This window comes from Leucoraja erinacea, chromosome 9, assembly GCF_028641065.1.
Source record: "Leucoraja erinacea ecotype New England chromosome 9, Leri_hhj_1, whole genome shotgun sequence".
Classification (NCBI taxonomy): Eukaryota; Metazoa; Chordata; class Chondrichthyes; order Rajiformes; family Rajidae; genus Leucoraja; species Leucoraja erinaceus.
This window is the reverse complement of record NC_073385.1, coordinates 44,025,255-44,045,542: the sequence shown is the minus strand read 5'-3', so window position 1 is coordinate 44,045,542 and position 20,288 is coordinate 44,025,255. Positions and strand designations below refer to the sequence as shown.

The following is a 20,288-nucleotide window of genomic DNA, read 5'->3' as shown; positions in this document are numbered from 1 at the left end:
GGGGCGAGGACGCGACTCGGAGAAATAGTCGCGTCCCCGCCCGGAAGAGACTGGGAAATGGTTTCCCCCTTACCCTGCCCCCCTCCCCTACATAGAAAAGTAAAAGTTTCCCCCAACACAAGACTTTAGACTAACTAAAAATAATAAAAAAGATAGAAATAAGATAGAATAACAGACAGGCTGTAGGCAGAGGTTGCTGCCAGTGCAGTGCCCTTAGTAACCTAGTGAGCTTGATAGTTGCTTGGAAGCCGTTATTGAAGCTGGCAGTCATGGTTTTCAGCATCCTGCATTTCTTCCTGATAGTAGTAGCAAAATGAGATCAGGGCAGGATCTTTAGGTAGACAAAAGAAATCACACCCATTGTTATTTTATTGGTACTTTTATTCTAAGGTTTTGTAAATTACTACATGTTCCAATAGATAGACTGCTTTAAAGTAAACATTTCTTCAAATTTTCTATGTGCAGGTTTTACAATCAATGAAAACATGGCCTCAGATTAGAATTCCGTTCTGCAGCAACACTGTCATTATTAATATGCAACACAGTCCTCCCTCAGGCATACAGTAATTGAAACTAATTGTTAAGTTAATTCACAGTTCCTTGTGCAGCTTAGTTCAATAATAACACACCAGAGCTGAACTTAACTTTGGCGTTCCATCCTTTTGGGCATTCTACAGCTTTCACAGTAGAATCTAGCCAAGCACGCACAAGGTTCACCACTGTATAGCATACTTCAGTCCAAATGCTGGTAAATTCAACACAAATCAATTACTTGATGATCAACATGGACATGGTGGGCTGAAAGGCCTGTTCCTGTGCCATATGCAATCTAATGCACTAAATGTTTTTGATAATGCATATTAAGAATTTGTATTCATTTTGCTCTTTTAATAAGGAAAAAAAATGAACAAGGTACTTAAAAATAAGCAGCTCAAATGAATTTTGCAATGAGACCTGGGTGTCATGGTACACAATGCAACGAGACCTGGGTGTCATGGTACACCAGTCATTGAAAGTAGGCATGCAGGTGCAGCAGGCAGTGAAGAAAGTGAATGGTATGTTAGCTTTCATAGCAAAAGGATTTGAGTATAGGAGCAGGGAGGTTCTACTGCCGTTGTACAGGGTCTTGGTGAGACCACACCTGGAGTATTGTGTACAGTTTTGGTCTCCAAATCTGAGGAAGGACATTATTGCCATAGAGGGAGTGCAGAGAAGGTTCACCAGACTGATTCCTGGGATATCAGGACTTTCATATGAAGAAAGACTGGATAGACTCGGCTTATACTCGCTAGAATTTAGGAGATTGAGGGGGGATCTTATAGAAACTTACAAAATTCTTAATGGGTTGGACAGGCTAGATGCAGGAATATTGTTCCCGATGTTGGGGAAGTCCAGGACAAGGGGTCACAGCTTAAGGATAAGGGGGAAATCCTTTAAGACCGAGATAAGAAAAACATTTTTCACACAGAGTGGTGAATCTCTGGAACTCTCTGCCACAGAGGGTAGTTGAGACCAGTTCATTGGCTACATTTAAGAGGGAGTTAGATGTGGCCCTTGTGGCTAAAGGGATCAGGGGGTATGGAGAGAAGGCAGGTACGGGATACTGAGTTGGATGATCAGCCACGATCATATTGAATGACGGTGCAGGCTCGAAGGGCCGAATGGCCTACTCCTGCACCTATTTTCTATGTATCTAATATTGACTTCCTGGTTTCAACATATTTGTATAGGTTAAGGTCATTGGAAATTAATGCTTATTGTGATTTGACGTAAGAATCCCAAATAAAACTGTATATCTCAATCAAAGAAAGAAACAAGAAATGTTTCTGGAAATGTGTTCAACTTTTCCCACTTATTAATTCACATTGTTCTGACAGACCTGTTTGTTAATTCACATATTACTGGCATTAAATTATTAGTTAGACTTACTGTAATAATTTGTTTGCCTCTTTGTGTCTTTTGAGAGATGTGTGCAATATCAGATGTTTGGAATATCAACATTTTAAAATGCTCTATAATGAAAAGATTTCTCACCCTGCTAATTCCTTAGCATTGGACAAGATTTGACAACCTTTCCCAAAGTGTGATGGTTTTTTTGCTGCAGCAACAGTGGAGGCGAGAGGCAGTGCTGTCTCAAAGTGGGGAATGCATTACTGCTGGGTTTTAAACCAACATCAGACAGACCCACTGACCTCACTGGTATCTGCTATTTTATATACATTACCAGAACACTCTTTGGCATGCAACACTTTCCTATGTTGATAACCAATCTGCTATAAAAAAAGTCCCTTACTGAAACACAACGGAGAATTGCCAATTGGGAAGAGGCAAGTATGGACTCCAACTCTTTAAATTGAACCTGGTGAGATTGTAAACAAAATAAATTACTCGTTGTACCTGTAACATCTGCCAAATTCCTCAGGAATTCAAAAGGAAAAACAAAGATCCTTGTAAAAGCACAAGGAACCTTCTTGGTTTGCCTTGGATTAACCACTCAGCATGAAACTCGGCAATTACTCTGTGTCCTAACATTCCTGTTAATGCATATTTGTACTCCTGGACCCTGGCGTGGTCATCCAGGTAGGAAATTGTTCCAATAAAATTGTAAACAAAATAACTTTCTGGTTTTCCATTTGTTTGTAGCTCCTTGTTTCTTAAACCACTTTTGGTTCCATCCTTAAATTTCACGGACCGAACTGTTCCATTGTCTACTGTAGTTGTGGGATAACCTAACTCCCACAATTGGCTGATGTTTCTTGCAGATTACTGTGCAAAAATAATTGACACTGAGTAAAGAAGGACAGGTGAAATTCTGTACTTGCAAATTCTGTACTAATAAAACAAAACCAATCAGTTCCATTAACAATTAACAACATAAAGTTTACACAGGAACAGCAAACACTGGTTTCATGACTAGGGCACAGACAACTGCAGCAGGAACTTACTAATTAACTGGAATTCTCCCAAACTAGATAGCAGAGAACAGAGACATGCTGTGTTTTTACGTACAACCTGGAGTTAGCAACCTAGAGTTTAGCGAAGTTATTTGAAGGGAACTCCATCAAAAAAAGATGCCACTGAAACACAAATGTTGATTATTTATGAATTACAGTAGCACTCAAATAATTCATCTTTTGTTTTTTACAAGTAAGGCCTGTTGTACAATCTTTTAATGACAACTAAGACTGGAAACAGCAAAACAGAGCACGAGTCCACACACTGAAGAGACAGGCACAGAAACCTCACAGTAAGCACTCTGTCACAGTCAGAATTAACAAGGTGTATTAAGTAACTGGATTGCCTTTAGTTTTAAATAGTTGTACAAGATCAATAGCAATTTTTATATAGTGTTCTCTGCTGTAGGACATCAGCTAAACGACACATCATAAACTGCCTTCACTTATGACATGTGACAGATACATTCTTCAATATGGAACAATTACCTGAATAACTTTATATCCAGCTGCTACTTAATATTTATACTTGTGCTAATCTCCAGTTGGAAGTTTTAAATTCTTGTTTCCTTCACTGCTTTCACAGCCGGATGAAATCCAAGTTCTCCATCGAGAGTAAGGAAGCGTCACTGTGTAGTTTTGCAGTTGCAAGGACAACGACAGGTAGATTGCAAAATGAAGAGTCACATCATTCAATCATGGCATATTGCTCAGTCACTGACTTGGTGGCTGTAGTTTGAGGTCCAGTTCCTATATTGTAGCCCAGTTCCTATAACAAAAGTCCATTCAGCTACACTCTGATGTACAGATGTGTATCCAAGACTTTCAACTGTATTCTTTGAAATAAAATTGAGATCTCTAATATTGTATAGAACAACATGACATTAATTAAAAGCTGTTTGCATACCATGAAAGTCTACACCTGTAATTATTGCAGACCGATAAGAGGCTGTAAATCTAACAATGAAAAAGATTAAGCCAGTAGTTTTTTTTGCTCCACATTGCTGACTAAAATTAAAAAATATATTGAAACAGATTCTAATATTGGCAGCATTGAGTTTGAAGGAATAAGTTTCCAATAAAGGAAATGTACATTCATAAACTTCTGTCCCTCTGTGTGACGGGTCATCATGGGTAGAGGTCTCAGTTGAGTTGGCAACTGCTTAACATTTGTGCTTCATTGCGAGCTGTGGGGAGGGAAAAGAAAGGAAAGACGAGATGTATTATCATAACGCATATGCAGCAATACATAGTTAGTCAGCAATGATCAAATCTCAATAACCAACTCGAATTCCCAAATTATACTTATTGCATTATAATTATCTACATTTGACAATGGGAATATAAAGAACTCGTAGGTCTATCGTATTAAATATCTACATTAAAATTATAAATGTAAGTTCATTATTGCCATTTACTCAACCAAGAAACAATATGGCATTCAACAGGTTTGTAACTAAACCTGCAAGTCAGAAACAAATATCCCATTGGCGTAAAGTTTTTGTTTATTAGAAGTAAGTACAATACAGTGGCACAAAATTATGTTAACATATTACATTCTCTGTACAACTTCCTTTTTTTTTTAAAAGAGAAAAGTAAGAAGAGAAAAAGGAAAAAGAGGGTTGTAGAAAGTGAAGGATAGACTAGTGAGCGCGATTGAAAGACAGATAAAGAAAATAGTGAAGAAAAGAAATAAGTGAACTGGGAAAGCAGGAGGGAGTTTATTCAATCGCCACAAGATGAAATTTTAATATTCTAGATCGTCTTTCACCCATACCTGAAACTTTTAATTTTCACGATACTATGGCACCACATGAATCCAAGAGATCAATAAATGGGGACCAACTCATTAAGAATTGGTCTTGTTTGTCTATTAGGAGGAGTCTCATTTCTTCCAGATGTGCTATGTCCAACATATTACTGATCCACATTTTAAATGTTGGTATATTAGCATTTTTCCAAAATTTAAGTATGAGTTTTTTTGCTATTATTAACCCATAATTAAAGAATGAGCTTTGGTGTGTATTTAATTTGTTCCAATCTCCACTTACTCCAAATATAATCATTTCTGTATTAGGTTCCATTTTTATCTTAAATAGCTTTGAGAATATATCAAATATGTCACACCAAAATTTATAAAGTTTTGTACAAAAAACAAATGAGTGTGTAATATTGGCATTTTGAGAAAGACATTTATCACAGATGGGAGAAATATTTGGATAAAATTTATTCAACCTAGTTTTTGAATAATATAATCTATGTAATATTTTAAATTGATTTAAATTATGTCTAGCGTTGATCGAACATTTATGTATATATATCAAATACTTTTCCCATGTTTCTTTTGAGATTTTTATCATTAATTCATTTTCCCAGTCTTCTCTAGTTGCCTCTGTTGATGGTAATTCTATGTTTAAAATACTATTATATAGGTATGATATTAATATTTTTGACTCCGCCTTGATATTCATTGCTTCTTCCAGTGGATCTAAAATTATACTTTGAAATCTTGGTATATATTTCTTCATAAAATCACATACCTGTAGATATTTAAAATATTGTTTGTTATTCAATTTAAATTTTGATTTTAGTTGTTGGAATGATAATACATTCCCAATTCATACACCTACCTTTTTAATTCCCACTCTTTCCCATTGTCTATATGTTTTATCCATACCAGATGGTTTAAATACTGGGTTATTCACTATTGATGTTAGCACTTAATTTCTTAATTTTAAAGTTAATTTTAATTGTTTTTTATTTGTTTCCAGATTCGTATTGTATTATTTATAATTGGATTCTTCTTATATAACATATTATTCAGTTTTATTGGGGAGAAGATGATCGCTCCTAAATCGTAAGGGGAGCAGTCCTCTTTCTCCCGTTCTTATCCATTCCAACTATTGAGCAGAACTATCCAACCAATAAATTATATTCTTAATATGCACTGCCCAATAATAATATAAAAAATTAGGCAGTGCAAATCCCCCCACCTCTTTGGGTTTGCACAAGTGATTTCTTTTAATTCTATGTGCTTCATAATCCCAAATAAAATTAGAAATATTCAAGACTAATTTTAAAAAAAAAAATGTTTTGGTATATATATTGGTATAGATCGGAATAAATATATTATTTGTGGTAGAGCTATCATTTTTATAGCATTTAATCTGCTGATTAATGATAGTGGGAGCGTTCTCCAAAATTTAATCAGAGAATTAAATGTATTTAATAATGGTATAAAATTAGCGTTAAATAATGATTTATATCTTCTAGTAACTTGAATACCCAAATACTTAAATTTTTCCGTTGCAATTTTAAATGGAAATTTTAATAGGTGATTCGCTTTCTGACGTTTTAATGACATAATTTCACTTTTATTCCAGTTTATTCTATAGCCGGAAAAGAGCCCAATTCCTCTATTAGATTTAATAGATTTGGGATGCTCGTTTGAGAATTTGTAATATATAAAAGTATATCATCCGCGTATAGTGAAATTTTATTACTAGAATCCTTAGTATTATATCCCTGAATATCCGGATGCTTTCTTATCCTTTCAGCAAGAGGCTCAATCATAAGTGCAAATTGCAGGGGTGATAAAACACAACCCTGCCTATTACCCCTCGATAAATGAAATTTTGGAGATAACATATTATTAGTTAGTATTCTTGCCATTGGTTTATCATATAGTAATTTTACCCATCTAATAAAATTCTCTTCCATATTAAATTTTTGGAGTACTTTGTATAAATACTGCCGATTGGCGTAAAGTTCAGAAAAATATTATACTTCTACAATTAACAGGCAATTTAGAATAAATTGAGAGCATTTACACGCTCATAAAGCAGGCTTCAAAGGGAACCTCCATTTTGAATGATTCGAGAAGGTGGTTCACCTCACGTCATCAGTCAGCTTCAACGACAACTGCCAAGTGGCTCATTTCCAGGTACTCTCAGGAGTGCCTTTAACATTACTTTAACTTAACTTCCAACAAACAAACAATTTACAGATTGGTCATTTCACATTTGATCATTAGCTCTTCATTTTACCAATTTGTGCATACTGCAGCACTGATTGCAGCTGAATGAATTGTCTTGTGGCTGAAAGTCCTAGGCTGCAACTCGAAAGCCTCAGGCATTTACTACTGAGGGAAGGTGGCAGCCTTTATGCTCAAATAGCAAACCACACAGGGTCAAATCAGGACAATGTATTCACTGATGGCATTCTGATGATTTGTTATAAAACAAGGCAGAACATGGGAGACACCAGCTGTTCCATACATAACTGCTGCTATCGTTACTGGGTGGGTGTCAAATAGTTCATGACTCCAGAGACAAGGTACAAGACCCTAACTTGTTGCAGTTCCCCAGTGGTCAATGTGGGGAACCTGCCCACTGACCCAGTGCCAGCTTCCACCTCGCACAGAAACAGTGAGCCTGTTTTCTTCATGAAGGGAAGCAGCAATGAGGGAGATCAGTATGCCAATAATTATTTTAATTTAAAATGCTTAAGTGATTTAAATATGATTTGATTTTTAATAATCACGTTTTTAATTGCACGTTTCTGAATGAAGATGGGCATGTGATGGAATACTCTCCAGTGGTCCAGGTGAGCACAGCTCCAACTACACTCAGGAGGTCAACGTCATCAGGTTGATCAGCATCAGCATTGTTAAACCCACTGCCAATGGCAAAAAGTGTACATACATTACAGGACCGGTTGCACAAACGTGAGGGAGAAGGAAACAGAGGTACAGTGTGATGGATGCAGCTGAGGAAAGATGGGAGATTGCAAATGGACTGGTTGGGTCAAGTGGTTTGCTAGAGTTGCATCTATTATGACTGATATTGTAAACGGGCTGACCAAATTGAAGACATTGAGTGAGAACTCTCAGGCAAAATGTTTTCTTTTTCAATTCATTCAGCTGCAACTTCATAGTGCCGGAGTGTGGCAACTGGGTGTGTGCTTGTGCCAGGAGGATCTACTTTCATCCCATAAAATCGCTCTACATTTTAAAATGTATTTTCTACCTATAAATCTAGCACAATTTCTAGTTGTAATGATATCTTATCCCATTGTTAAGATTGAGCTTTGTCTTTGGAACTGGTGAGCTACAATGCTAAGAAATATATTCTGTATCTTGCCCTATCCCAATGCAGAATATATCTATCAGCATTGTAGCTATTGTACGGGAGTTTGGTTGGTATGTATGCATGTATGAATATATGTATGTATGTATGTATGTATGTATGCGATCTAACTTGATTGGATAGCATGCAAGACAAAGCTTTTCATGGTACCTTGGTACACATGACAATAATAAACCTAAACTTAAACCTATTGGGCTCTCTGCTGTCAAATCAACACAAATAAATTAATTATTAATTAGCGTGTTGATTAACTAATTAATTAACTAATTAATTACTATGTACAGGCAGCAGCAATTGCACTCTGAAAACCAGTTACAGACCATCAACATGAACCCTCAAACTTAGTGTTGCCGCCCTTGCTGCAAGAGTTAAATATCATCAACACAACATAATTACATATCCATTTGAAAATTCAAAATAATTCCCCATTAAACATATTTATTGGCGCAAGCCCAATGTGTAAATTTTCTATTCTGTATTTCATTTCAATTCAACCTTAAAACAAGGCACATTTTCTCTTTTACATATCGAAACTTGTCTCTAGTGGAATACTGCCTTCATCAATTTTTCTCCACACGTTGATGCAAATTATTTCACAGCAGTAAAGCTAACTTATATGGGTATAGGTTTGAGAAATGTTCAAGGGCAATGTACAATTAACATAATTTAATATCATATGAATACAAATATATTCTGGTACAAAATAATGATTCAGAGCAAATCGCTGTCAAACATAATTAAATACCATAAATCATAATGACATCATTACCTATTTTCAAAACAGTTAAATTAAAGACATTCAGATCCTCAACAATTTGCATTCTACTTATTAAGGTTTCTTGACACTGACAGAAGGGCAACCAAACACTAACATCTTCTTTTTTCTAACCTGAAACAACAGAACCTCCGTTTGGTAAAAAAGATCAACAGAATCAGTCATGAACAGCAGAAAATGAAGCATTTCCGCACAACCAGCCTGTGCTGCCATTAATGCTTCACTCCATTCTCCCAACTTTCCTCAGCCACATTGCTGTGCCTCTCACATTTGCTTATTATACCTTCTATTAAATGTGTCTCTGGTAGTGATTTTACATTCACACCAATCTTTGTTAAACACTCTTCTGATTTTCTCAATGGACTTCTCTGTAACCATCTTAGATGGAACTGCCTCTATTTATGTCTTTCCCTCGTGTGCAAACACTTTGTCCGTAAGCTCTGCAAAAAATCATCCTAAGTTTAAGTTACCCCTCAGTCTTTGTATCCCCCAAACCAATGAGACCCAGTCTAAAATACACACTAATTAAATTAGTATTCCATGATTTAAAAAACAAAAGCAGTTTCCCCATTTTATCTGCATATTTCTTCACCTCACGTCCAATTTTGGATATTGTAAAGCACGTATGATTGATCCTCCATCTTTTATCTATACTATTTGGATTCTATGTTGATCTTTCTGAGCACTGTATCTTTCCCTTTTCCTATCACAAACATTTTTAATTGTATTATATCTCACAAAGTTGAACTCGCCATCCTGATTATTCTGTAATCAATAAGTATTTCTTTGTGTAGGAAAGAACTGCAATTGCTGGTTTAAATTGAAGGTAGACACAAAATGCTGGAGCAGGACAGGCATCAGCTCTGGAGAGAAGGAATGGGTGACGTTTCGGGTCGAGACTCTGCTTCAGACTGATCTTCTTTTATACCTTTGCAATGGGACTAGGTCAGATTAAACCAGCAGATCATGAATCATTGAGATAATTAGCAAAAATACAATTAAAAAAAAAACAATTCACAACAAATGGATTCTGCAAAAAGTTCCAGCGTATCCGTCTTCTCCCTATAACTCAAGCCTGCAAACCCAGGTGACATCTGTGTGAATCTCTTCCGCACACTTTTCAAATGAATGAGATCCTTCCTCCAGCTGGGCGACTAGAACTGCACACAGTATTCCAGGTGTGGGCTTACCAACAACTCGCACACCTGCATCCTTAGAAGAAAGCCGCATGGTAAGAATTGTTTTTTTCTGTGGTGAACAGTTTTCAGCAAAGATTATAGAGGAGCTCCTCTATAATCTTTGGTTTTCAGAAAGTTATTCCGGAGGTAAAACATCAGTAGGTCAGAAGACACTTTTTTTTTTACAAAGTTGCAAACTGAACCAAAATAATTGAACACTTGGGAGAGTTGGAAAGATTACCTCAGGAGGCATCAGCTTTTCTACTGTTGGAGTTTTTCAGTAGCCCAGTTTGTGCTTAATCCATCCCTGTGCCTCACTGTCATCTCATCTTCTTCTCCACACCATTTCACACTCTTCCCATGATCACACATATACTTTGTAGCTGTGTCCCTGAAGGACAAATTGAACTGCAGCCACGTGGTGGAGCATCTGTGAGGGACTCAACCTCAGGCCAGAATCCTAAGGACAACTCACCTTGAGGCAGAGCTGGCAGATTGCTGTGTTAATGGGCACTGAACTGCATCTAAACATTTATAAACAGATACATTTACAAACAGTTTGAAAGGATTAAAGGTTTAAATTAAAACAAAAAAATAATAAATTGAACAGCAAGTGTTTAAATGATAAAAGTAATTTTATTTAATGCTAATCTGTTTCAAATAAAGAAATGAAAACCACTTAGCTGCACCAGCATTTCCAAGTCAGGTTGGTGAATGAACTCAAATGAAGGAGGCTGCACTTCATCACCGGCTATGGGTCAATGATGCTTTATTGTCATGAATGCACTGCACAGTGAAATTCTTTTTGCATAGATCACACATGTACCAGCCGCCATATTTTGTGACCATTTACAAAAGTTTGGTCCATGTGCTCCATTAAGCCCAGGCTGCTGCTGGGCCTCCTCCATTGCCCTCGACCAGTTAAGCATGCGAACCAACATCCCTCTCCTTGCCAGACTGCCTCTGTGTCTCAGGGGAACCTCCCGCATCGGACCTTCAAGGAGCTGGTGGCAATACCCTGGTCCACACTCCAGCGGCTCTTCGGGGTTGAGCTCGGCGGCTTCAGAACTTCAGGCCGTGAACCTGCCGGGTCCTTCCTTGCGGCGGCGAGCCAGCCAGCCTGCCACCGTGCCAGACCATGGGCAGCGCATGACGGTTGGAGTTTTGAGGGATACAAAACGATTCCAGGCTCTTTGCACGGAATGATCGAGCTCTACTGGGCCTTTCCTGACATTCGTGCTACCACATGCAGGCACTAGAGCCATGCCAGCGGTGCCTTGCAGGGCAGTTTCACTGAACCACATGTATTCAGGGGTACATTCTAGCCATTCCACAAATCAATGAGGATGGGTATGAAGACTAAAAGACTCAGAATTCTTCTTGCATACTAAAGTATGAATTACTAAGGAAGCAACATTGATCTCAACAATAAGAACTTGTGTTAGATCAGTCGGCAGCTTATTTGCAATTAGTCATGACTGTACACATGCTGACAATGCTGCAGAATAGATTTGAAAGGACAGGATGCGAATTGGAGGCTTATAGTTACAAAGGTAGTCTTAATTGTTTATCCTGTGCTGCAGAGTCAAACTGCTTGTGTGCATGCACATATATGTATATATTATATATACACACACACACGCACGCACATATATATATATATATATATATACGCACACACCCACCCATCTATATTACTAAATCTCTGATCTTGACCGCTTTTGGCTGACTGTGCTGCGATTTCCGAGGGAACGCCACCACCTATGACCGTCATTTTTGGCCACCTCGCTCAGAGCCGTATGAGTGCGGAGCATTTTTTCCGTTGATGAAAAATGAGAGAGATATTAATGTTTTTACAAAATTCCCCATTCTCTCTGCTGCCCCCGCTGGTGGCAGGGGGAGGGACTATAAAACCAGGAAGTGTCGTGCCTCACTCAGTCTCTTCCAGACCCAGGAAGCGAGATGGTCACGGCTCTTTGAGCTGCAAATAACACTGAAGCCACGTCTACTCCATGGTGAGTCCCCTCGATGCAGCTGTAAAGTGGCTGCAGCCCTTTTTTAAAAGTTTGTGTTCACAAAATGAATTTTGGTTGTCGGGTGTCTGCAGCACAATAGTTTGCCTCGCCTTTTTGACAAGTTTGTGCTCACAAAATGAATTTTGGTTGTTGGGTGTCTGCTGCCCAATTGTTTGCCTCGCCTTTTTTTAACAAGTTTGTGTTCACAAAATGAATTTTGGTTGTCGGGTGTCTGCAGCCCAATTCGTTGCCTCGCCTTTTTAACAAGTTTGTGTTCACAAAATGAATTTTGGTTGTCGGGTGGCTGCAGCCCAATTGTTTGCCTTGGCTTGGCTTTTAAAATCGTTGCAACGGGTGGATGCCTGCCCAAGCATCCATAGGGCCCACAATGTCTATACTAGCCCTCTGGAAACCAGTACCTTCGGCCCGCAACATCCATACTAGCACAACAGACAGCACCCTCCCACTGGCGAGCAGTATTGGAATTGGTGGAGAGGTGGAATATTGCATTGGTGACCAGCCCTCCCGTGTGTTGCTGGGACCCAACGGGTCCCACTTAGTCTAGTATATTATATATATGTGTATATTATATATACACATTTATATACACACACACATGTACATACACACCTACACGCACATATTTTCACATACACACAGAAATATATACACACGCACACATATATATATGCACATATACACACACATATATACACACACACACACACACACACATATATATATATATACACACACACACACACATATATATATACACACATACATATACACACATATATATATATATATACACATACATATACACATATATATATAAACACACACACACATATATACCTGGACTTCCCCAACCTCGGGAACAATCTTCCTGCATCTAGCCTGTCCAACCCCTTAAGAATTTTGTAAGTTTCTATAAGATCCCCTCTCAATCTCCTAAATTCTAGAGAGTATAAACCAAGTCTATCCAGTCTTTCTTCATAAGACAGTCCTGACATCCCAGGAATCAGTCTGGTGAACCGTCTCTGCACTCCCTCTATGGCAATAATGTCCTTCCTCAGATTTGGAGACCAAAACTGTACGCAATACTCCAGGTGTGGTCTCACCAAGACCCTGTACAACTGCAGTAGAACCTCCCTGCTCCTATACTGAAATCCTTTTGCAATGAAAGCTAACATACAATTCGCTTTCTTTACTGTCTGCTGCACCTGCATGCCTACCTTCAATGACTGGTGTACCATGACACCCAGGTCTCGCTGCATCTCCCCCTTTCCCAATCGGCCACCATTTAGATAATAGTCTGCTTTCCTGTTTTTGCCACCAAAATGGATAACCTCACATTTATCCACATTATACTGCATCTGCCAAACATTTGCCCACTCACCCAGCCTATCCAAGTCACCTTGCAGTCTCCTAGCATCCTCTTCACAGCTAACACTGCCCCCCAGCTTAGTGTCATCCGCAAACTTGGAGATATTGCCTTCAATTCCCTCATCCAGATCATTAATACATATTGTAAATAGCTGGGGTCCCAGCACTGAGCCTTGCGGTACCCCACTAGTCACTGCCTGCCATTGTGAAAAGGACCCTACTCTTTGCTTCCTGTTTGCCAGCCAGTTCTCTATCCACATCAATACTGAACCCCCAATGCCGTGTGCTTTAAGTTTGTATACTAATCTCTTATGTGGGACCTTGTCAAAAGCCTTCTGGAAGTCCAGATACACAACATCCACTGGTTCTCCCCTATCCACGCTACTAGTTACATCCTCGAAAAATTCTATAAGATTCGTCAGACATGATTTACCTTTCGTAAATCCATGCTGACTTTGTCCAATAATATACATTCATATCCACACACATATACACCCACACACATATATATACACATACACACACATCTATCTTTCTTGAGCAACTCTTTCTGGTAATGTTGGATGTTGTCTGGTAACTATTGTGCACTTGTATTTTCATTTAACTGTAGATCTCTCGGGGGTGCTCAGAGAAAGTACTCTGCTCTCTGCAGTTGCAGGAACAATGAGCCTCACGCATCTTGTCAAGTTTACTCAATGATCACTGCAGCCCTAAAATTGAACATCGTGCAGAACAGAATGTGCACTGTGCGATTTCCAGTTGCTAAAGAGGCAGCAAATAATTGCACAAATTCTACATTCGGTTAAACTGTTTCCCCTTCACACTCCAATTTTCATCGCTTGACATCGGCAGATCAGATATGTAAACCTTGCAATCCACGTGTTCAAAAGCGCCTGCAACAACCTAGATTTTACAGTCTAAGGCAAAGGAGGCTGGAGAGAAATGCATCCATCACTGTGAAATGGACTGCTCTTCACCAACATCTATTCTTGTCAGACGTCAGCTTAAGGGGAATCTCTGACACCCAACAGCTGTACATGTTGTCAAGCCACTTGAGCAGCCAATCATATGAAATAATTCTTTAAATCAAGAAGGAAAGGTAAAATGTTTAACGGATATTATAAATATTTCATAGAGCATAAAGAGAGGAACTTGCACACAATCATGAATTCAATATATCAAAAACATGTTTTAAAATGTGTCATATTTTAAACTTTACCTGAGGGAGTAATGATACAGGTCTACATTGTATGTTTTAAAGAAGTCAATAGCATTGGCCCATTCAACAAAGTTTTATATCGTTAACGCATTACTGACAGACCTACTGATTGCTTCCAGATTTATCTGTTCCTGCTTTTTGTTGATTGTGATGTGAGCTCACACGCGGTAGAGTTGCTGCCTTACAGCGAATGCTGCGCTGGAGACCCGGCTTCGATCCCGACTACGGGTGCTGTCTGTACCGAGTTTGTACGTTCTCTCCGTGACCTGCGTGGCTTTTCTCCGAGATCTTCGGTTTCCTCCCACACTCCAAATACGTACGTTAATTGGCTTGGTATATGTAAAAATTGTCCCCAATGTGTATAGAATAGTGTTAATATGTGGGGATCGCTGGTTGGCGTGGAGCCGGTGGGCCAAAGGGCCTGTTTCCGTACTGTATCTCTAAACTAAACTAAACCTTGTATGAAAATGCATACTAATATAGTGATGTGGGAGGGTTAAACTTGTGGCACCTTTACTCTAGACCGCAAATAATCACATCACATAGGAAGTTCCTTATGGCAACTGGATAGACTCGGCTTGTACTCGCTAGAATTTAGAAGACTGAGGGGGGATCTTATAGAAACTTACAACATTCTTAAGGGGTTGGACAGGCTAGATGCAGGAAGATTGTTCCCGAGGTTGGGGAAGTCCAGAACAAGGGGTCACAGTTTAAGGATAAGAGGGAAATCTTTTAGGACCGAGATGAGAAAAACATTTTTGACACAGAGAGTGGTGAATCTGTGGAATTCTCTGCCACAGAAGGTAGTTGAGGCCAGTTCATTGGCTATATTTAAGAGGGAGTTAGATGTGGCCCGTGTGGCTAAAGGGATCAGGGGGTATGGAGAGAAGGCAGGTACAGGATACTGAGTTAGATGATCAGCCATGATCATATTGAATGGCGGTCTAGGCTCAAAGGGCGGAATGGCCTACTCCTGCACCTATTTTCTATGTTTCTAACTGCTCACTGCTGGAAGCCATGGCAGAGTGATGTTGATGCTAAGAGTGTTCGAACAGTTGCAGATGCCCTGCACCCTGCCTCTACAGTGCATGAAGATAGACACAAAGTGCTGGAGTAACTCAGCGGCTCAGGTTGCATCTCTGGAGAAATGGGTGACGTTTTGGGTCTAAGACTGAAAGCAGAGGGGAGAGAACTGGAGGAAAGAAAAAGCCAGAACAAAGCAGGATTGGCATCAGAGGACCATAATTGTCCATTGTTGGCTGGCGAAGAGGTGATAACGAAGGGATACAAGGATGCGAACAGTGGAACTAGTAGGCCGACTAGGGTGGAGGGAGGGAATGCAAGGGTTAATTGAAATTAGAGAAATTAATATTCATATTGCTGGGTTGTCAGCTGCCCAAGTGAAATATGAGGTGCTGTTCCTCCAATTTGGGTGTGGCCTCATTCTAACTATGGAGGCGGCCCAGGACAGAAAATTCAGTATGGAAATGGCAAGGGGAGTTAAAATTTTTGGCAACTGGAAGATTGTGTAGACCAAGGTGGACTGAACATAAGTGTTCAGCGAAACTATCACCCAATCTGAGCTTGGTCTCGATGATATATAGAGGCCCACACCGAGAGCAAGGGATACAGAAGATGAGGTGGGAGAAGGTGCAAGTGAACCACTGCTTCACCTGATAGGACAGTCGGAAACCCTGGATGGAGTCGAGGGAGATAGGAGGTACACACAAATGCTGGAGAAACTCAGCGGGTGCAGCAGCATCTATGGAGCGAAGGAAATAGGCAAAGTTTCGAGCCGAAACGTTGCCTATTTTAAGTCTGAAGAAGGGTTTCGGCCCGAAACGTTGCCTGTTTTCTTCGCTCCATAGATGCTGCTGCACCCGCTGAGTTTCTCCAGCATTTTTGTGTACCTTCGATTTTACAGCATCTGCAGTTTCTTCTTAAACACGATATAAGGATAGGTGTTGGTTCTCTTGCGGTTGCAAGGGAAAGTTCCTGAGGAGGGGTAGTTTGTGTGGGAAGAGATGAATGAGCCAGGGAGTTGCGGAAGGAATGGTCTCTGCAGAAAGCAGAAAGAGGTGCAGATGGGAAGATGTGTCCAGTGGTGGGTACCTCTGCAATGCCTGACTGAACATAGTGGCAGCCGTTGCGAGGGGCAAGGTTTAATGGAGATGTGTGAGGCAAATCTTTTTTTGAGGGTGGTGGGTGCCTGGAACACGTTGCCATGAGTGCTGGTGGAGGCAGGTACAATAGTGGCTTTTAAGGGTTTAGATAGGCACATGGCTATGCAGCGAATGGAGGTGTATGGGCCATGTGCAGGCAGATGAGCTTAGTGTATCTTGGCATCATGCCTGGCACAGACATTGTGGGCCAAAGGGCCTGATCTTGTGTGGTTCTAAGTTCTTTATTAACTGCAAAGGATCTCAGTGGCTGGACCACCAACCCTCCAGGCCTGTACCTAGTAGGAACACTCACATTTAAAATGGAGAGAAATCGATCCATCTGCAGCCAAATATTGTCACCTAGTGCAACTGTATTTCCAGCCTGAAGAAGGGTCCCGACACAAAACGCCACCCTTTTTCTCCAGAGATGTTGCCTGACCCGCTGAGTTACTCCAGCACTCTATGTCTATCTTCAGTTTAAACCAGCATCTGCAGTTCTTTTTTACACATGGATTTCTGTAATGTTTCTTTACATGTCATGGCTTACATTGAGAAGAGGAGGCATCTTTGGTCTAACAAAATAGGAAAACAATAAGCAATGCACCTATTTAGTTTCCAGATATTCTATAATATCAAATCTGACATATTATGTTTACCCAGCAAATCCAAGGCTCTCCAAATCCCAGGATTTACTTTATGGCAAAAAATCTGAGTCTCAATTTTGAATTTGCACGATGACAGAGTAGCTAGATATTTTTGCTTGGCACAGAATTTCACGATTCATAATTCCAAGAGAAAAATGGTCATTAACCTCCACCAGAACGTCAATTGTGATACCATGTAACACCGCATCCAACACATTATCACTTCACTATACTGAGTTTCCCTTGTATTACCCATACAAGGGTAAAACAAATGCTTTGAGGATTTAATGTAAGAAATACCACAGAAGGCAGGGATGTCAGACTGCGATTTTACTGACAGTGTCTGCTGCAGTTAACATTCACCACAGAAGATTTCATGCTCGGAGACTTCCAGCGAGACCTGCCGCAGCATTGACTAAGATAATTAGTAAGCCTCAGCATCTTCATCTCAATCTCAAATATTTCACCATCACCCCAAATTACTAATGATCAGTCAAAAGCCCCGAGCTCTAGATTCTGTAGAAAAGGGGATCCATCTTCTGGTATCTACACCATAGAGAGCCTTGAGACACTATTGTCACCATGGAGACACCAAAAGTCCTGAGTTCTAGATTCTGCTAAGAAAGTGATTGTCTCCGGGTATCAACACCATTGAGACCGTTGACTTCATCCATTTGAGCATCTGCAGTTCTTTTTTACACATGTATTTCCGTAATGTTTCTTTACATGTCATGGCAATCCAGCTGAGTGAGTCGGCAGTTCTGTGGGCAGTCAGGTATTCCTGACTCAGCAGGGCTCCAAACTTCTACGCATGCTTGCTGAACATAAAGGCCCAAGAGCAGCTGTTCCTCACACCCCATCATTTGATAAAGACATGCAAGGGACGCAAAAGCCAAATTTTGCCAACTCAACCACTGCCGGCATGCTCAACCAGCACGCTCCTTGTTTATTAAACCCAGAAGGTGGCTGGAAGGCTGGTGGCTGGCAAAACCTGTACTTCGTCCCATGGAAAAAGCTGCTGGGCTTTATTTCGGCAGGCAACCTCTGCTGGCAGCAACCCAATTTAATGAGAGTTTACAGCAGCTGGAACGCAGCCTGGTGGGACGCCTCTGTGCGAGCTAGGCCCGGAGAAGGAGTAGGGTCACCGGCTCAGTGTTGACAGAAGGTGGGGATGCCTATGACGCTAATAATTGCTTTAATTGAACGATATTATTTGTATTATTTGAGTTACTTATTTGTTTGTTTTATTTTCTTTTTTTATTGCTTACAAGTTTATTTGATGTTTGTATTTTTTAACATGTTCAATAAATTAATAATTTAAAAAAAAACAAACAAAAAAAATTATTTTATTGCAGAAGGCCCGAGCCATGGGGTTACATATAATCAGAAAACTGAAAAGTTTATTGCCTTTTATGATTCCTCAACAAGCACAGCTAGTGAACAAGCTTTCCTGCTGGTTGAGGGACAGGTCTGGTAATCATTTGAGTTGAATAAAAATACAAATAACACAAGTCACAGTTCCATTCCCCAACAGTATTTTGCCAAAAACACAAAGCTGGCACAGCGCGAGTTACTCCAGGATTTTGTGACTACCTTTGGTTTCAATCAGCATCTACACTGTATCCTTGTTGGCCCTATTGCGAAACTGTTCCAGCAAACTGCATTAAGCACAACATCCAGAACTATTCTGTTCGGCTCCTTCCCACAAATACCCATTGTATCCTGTACTGTTGTAGTGAAGCATACTGCGAGTTTGAGGGACAGCACCACATGATATGTCATTACAGTGGTTTAAAATTGCAGTCACAAATCCAGTTCAGAAACAATAAAGAGGGACTGCACTGGTTATTATTATACCTGGTAAATGAGACATCCTCCACTCAGCTTAACCTAAATATGAAAGGCTTCAGAATCAAAACTAGCAGTCAATATTCTTTGTTTTTGTATTTTAATGACTTCAACATTTTCTGTTCCTGCTCAGATACGTTTTCTTCTTATTTAAAAAAAACAAAAACTATTGCATGAAGGAGGAACAAAAGTCCAATCCAGTTTGCTCAGGAACTTTCATAAATAATGTCAGGATTGTTCAGTGCACTCTGCAGTTATGTTGTGTACAGGTTGCTGCACCAAATAACACATTTACATCTTAAGACATTGTGGCTCAAAATGAGAGAAGAAATCAATATTGGAATTTTTCCTGATGAACGTGTTCAAAGGTGACCTCTGCCTACACATAGATAAGAATAATGATCAAAAAGCAGCAGATTCTGGAAATAAAATGGAAAGCAGAAAACACTTCATCAAAAGCAAGAGAAACAGAGCAACAGATCATCAGTTTGATGAAAGGTTAACAACCTGAAGTTTTTGCTCTATATCTCTGTCCAGAGATGCTGCTTGATCTGCAGTTCCTTTCCAACCTTTTCTCTTTTTAAACCACAATAACCATTTTACAAAATACTCGCATCGGCACAATATCTGCACAGTGGCCACACAACAATGGTCTAGTGTTTAAGAAGGAACTGCAGATGCTGGAAAATCGAAGGTACACAAAGATGCTGGAGAAACTCAGCGGGTGCAGCAACATCTATGGAGCGAAGGAAATAGGCAACGTTTCGGGCCGAAACGTTGCCCATTTCCTTCGCTCCATAGATGCTGCTGCACCCGCTGAGTTTCTCCAGCATTTTTGTGTACCAACAATGATCTAGATTGGGTCTCCGCACCAGGTACCCAGAACCAATGAAGTGAGAGATGTTAAATTTGTAAACAAAGGCATTCAAAGTGTTGGATAATGTAATGGGTTAGTCA

The 20,288-nt window shown here is 39.8% G+C and overlaps 1 protein-coding gene across 2 annotated transcripts in view; it reads right to left on the bottom strand.

The window, feature by feature from the left end:
- Positions 1 to 3,152: 3,152 nt before the first annotated feature.
- Positions 3,153 to 20,288, bottom strand: part of stxbp6 (syntaxin binding protein 6 (amisyn)) — a 223,586-nt gene continuing 206,450 nt past the window's right edge. For both annotated transcript variants that reach the window (XM_055640682.1, XM_055640683.1), the window contains exon 6: positions 3,153 to 4,141. In XM_055640682.1, the coding sequence (XP_055496657.1) occupies positions 4,118 to 4,141 (24 nt within the window). In that variant the 3' untranslated portion in view covers positions 3,153 to 4,117. The remainder of the gene's footprint in view (positions 4,142 to 20,288) is intronic.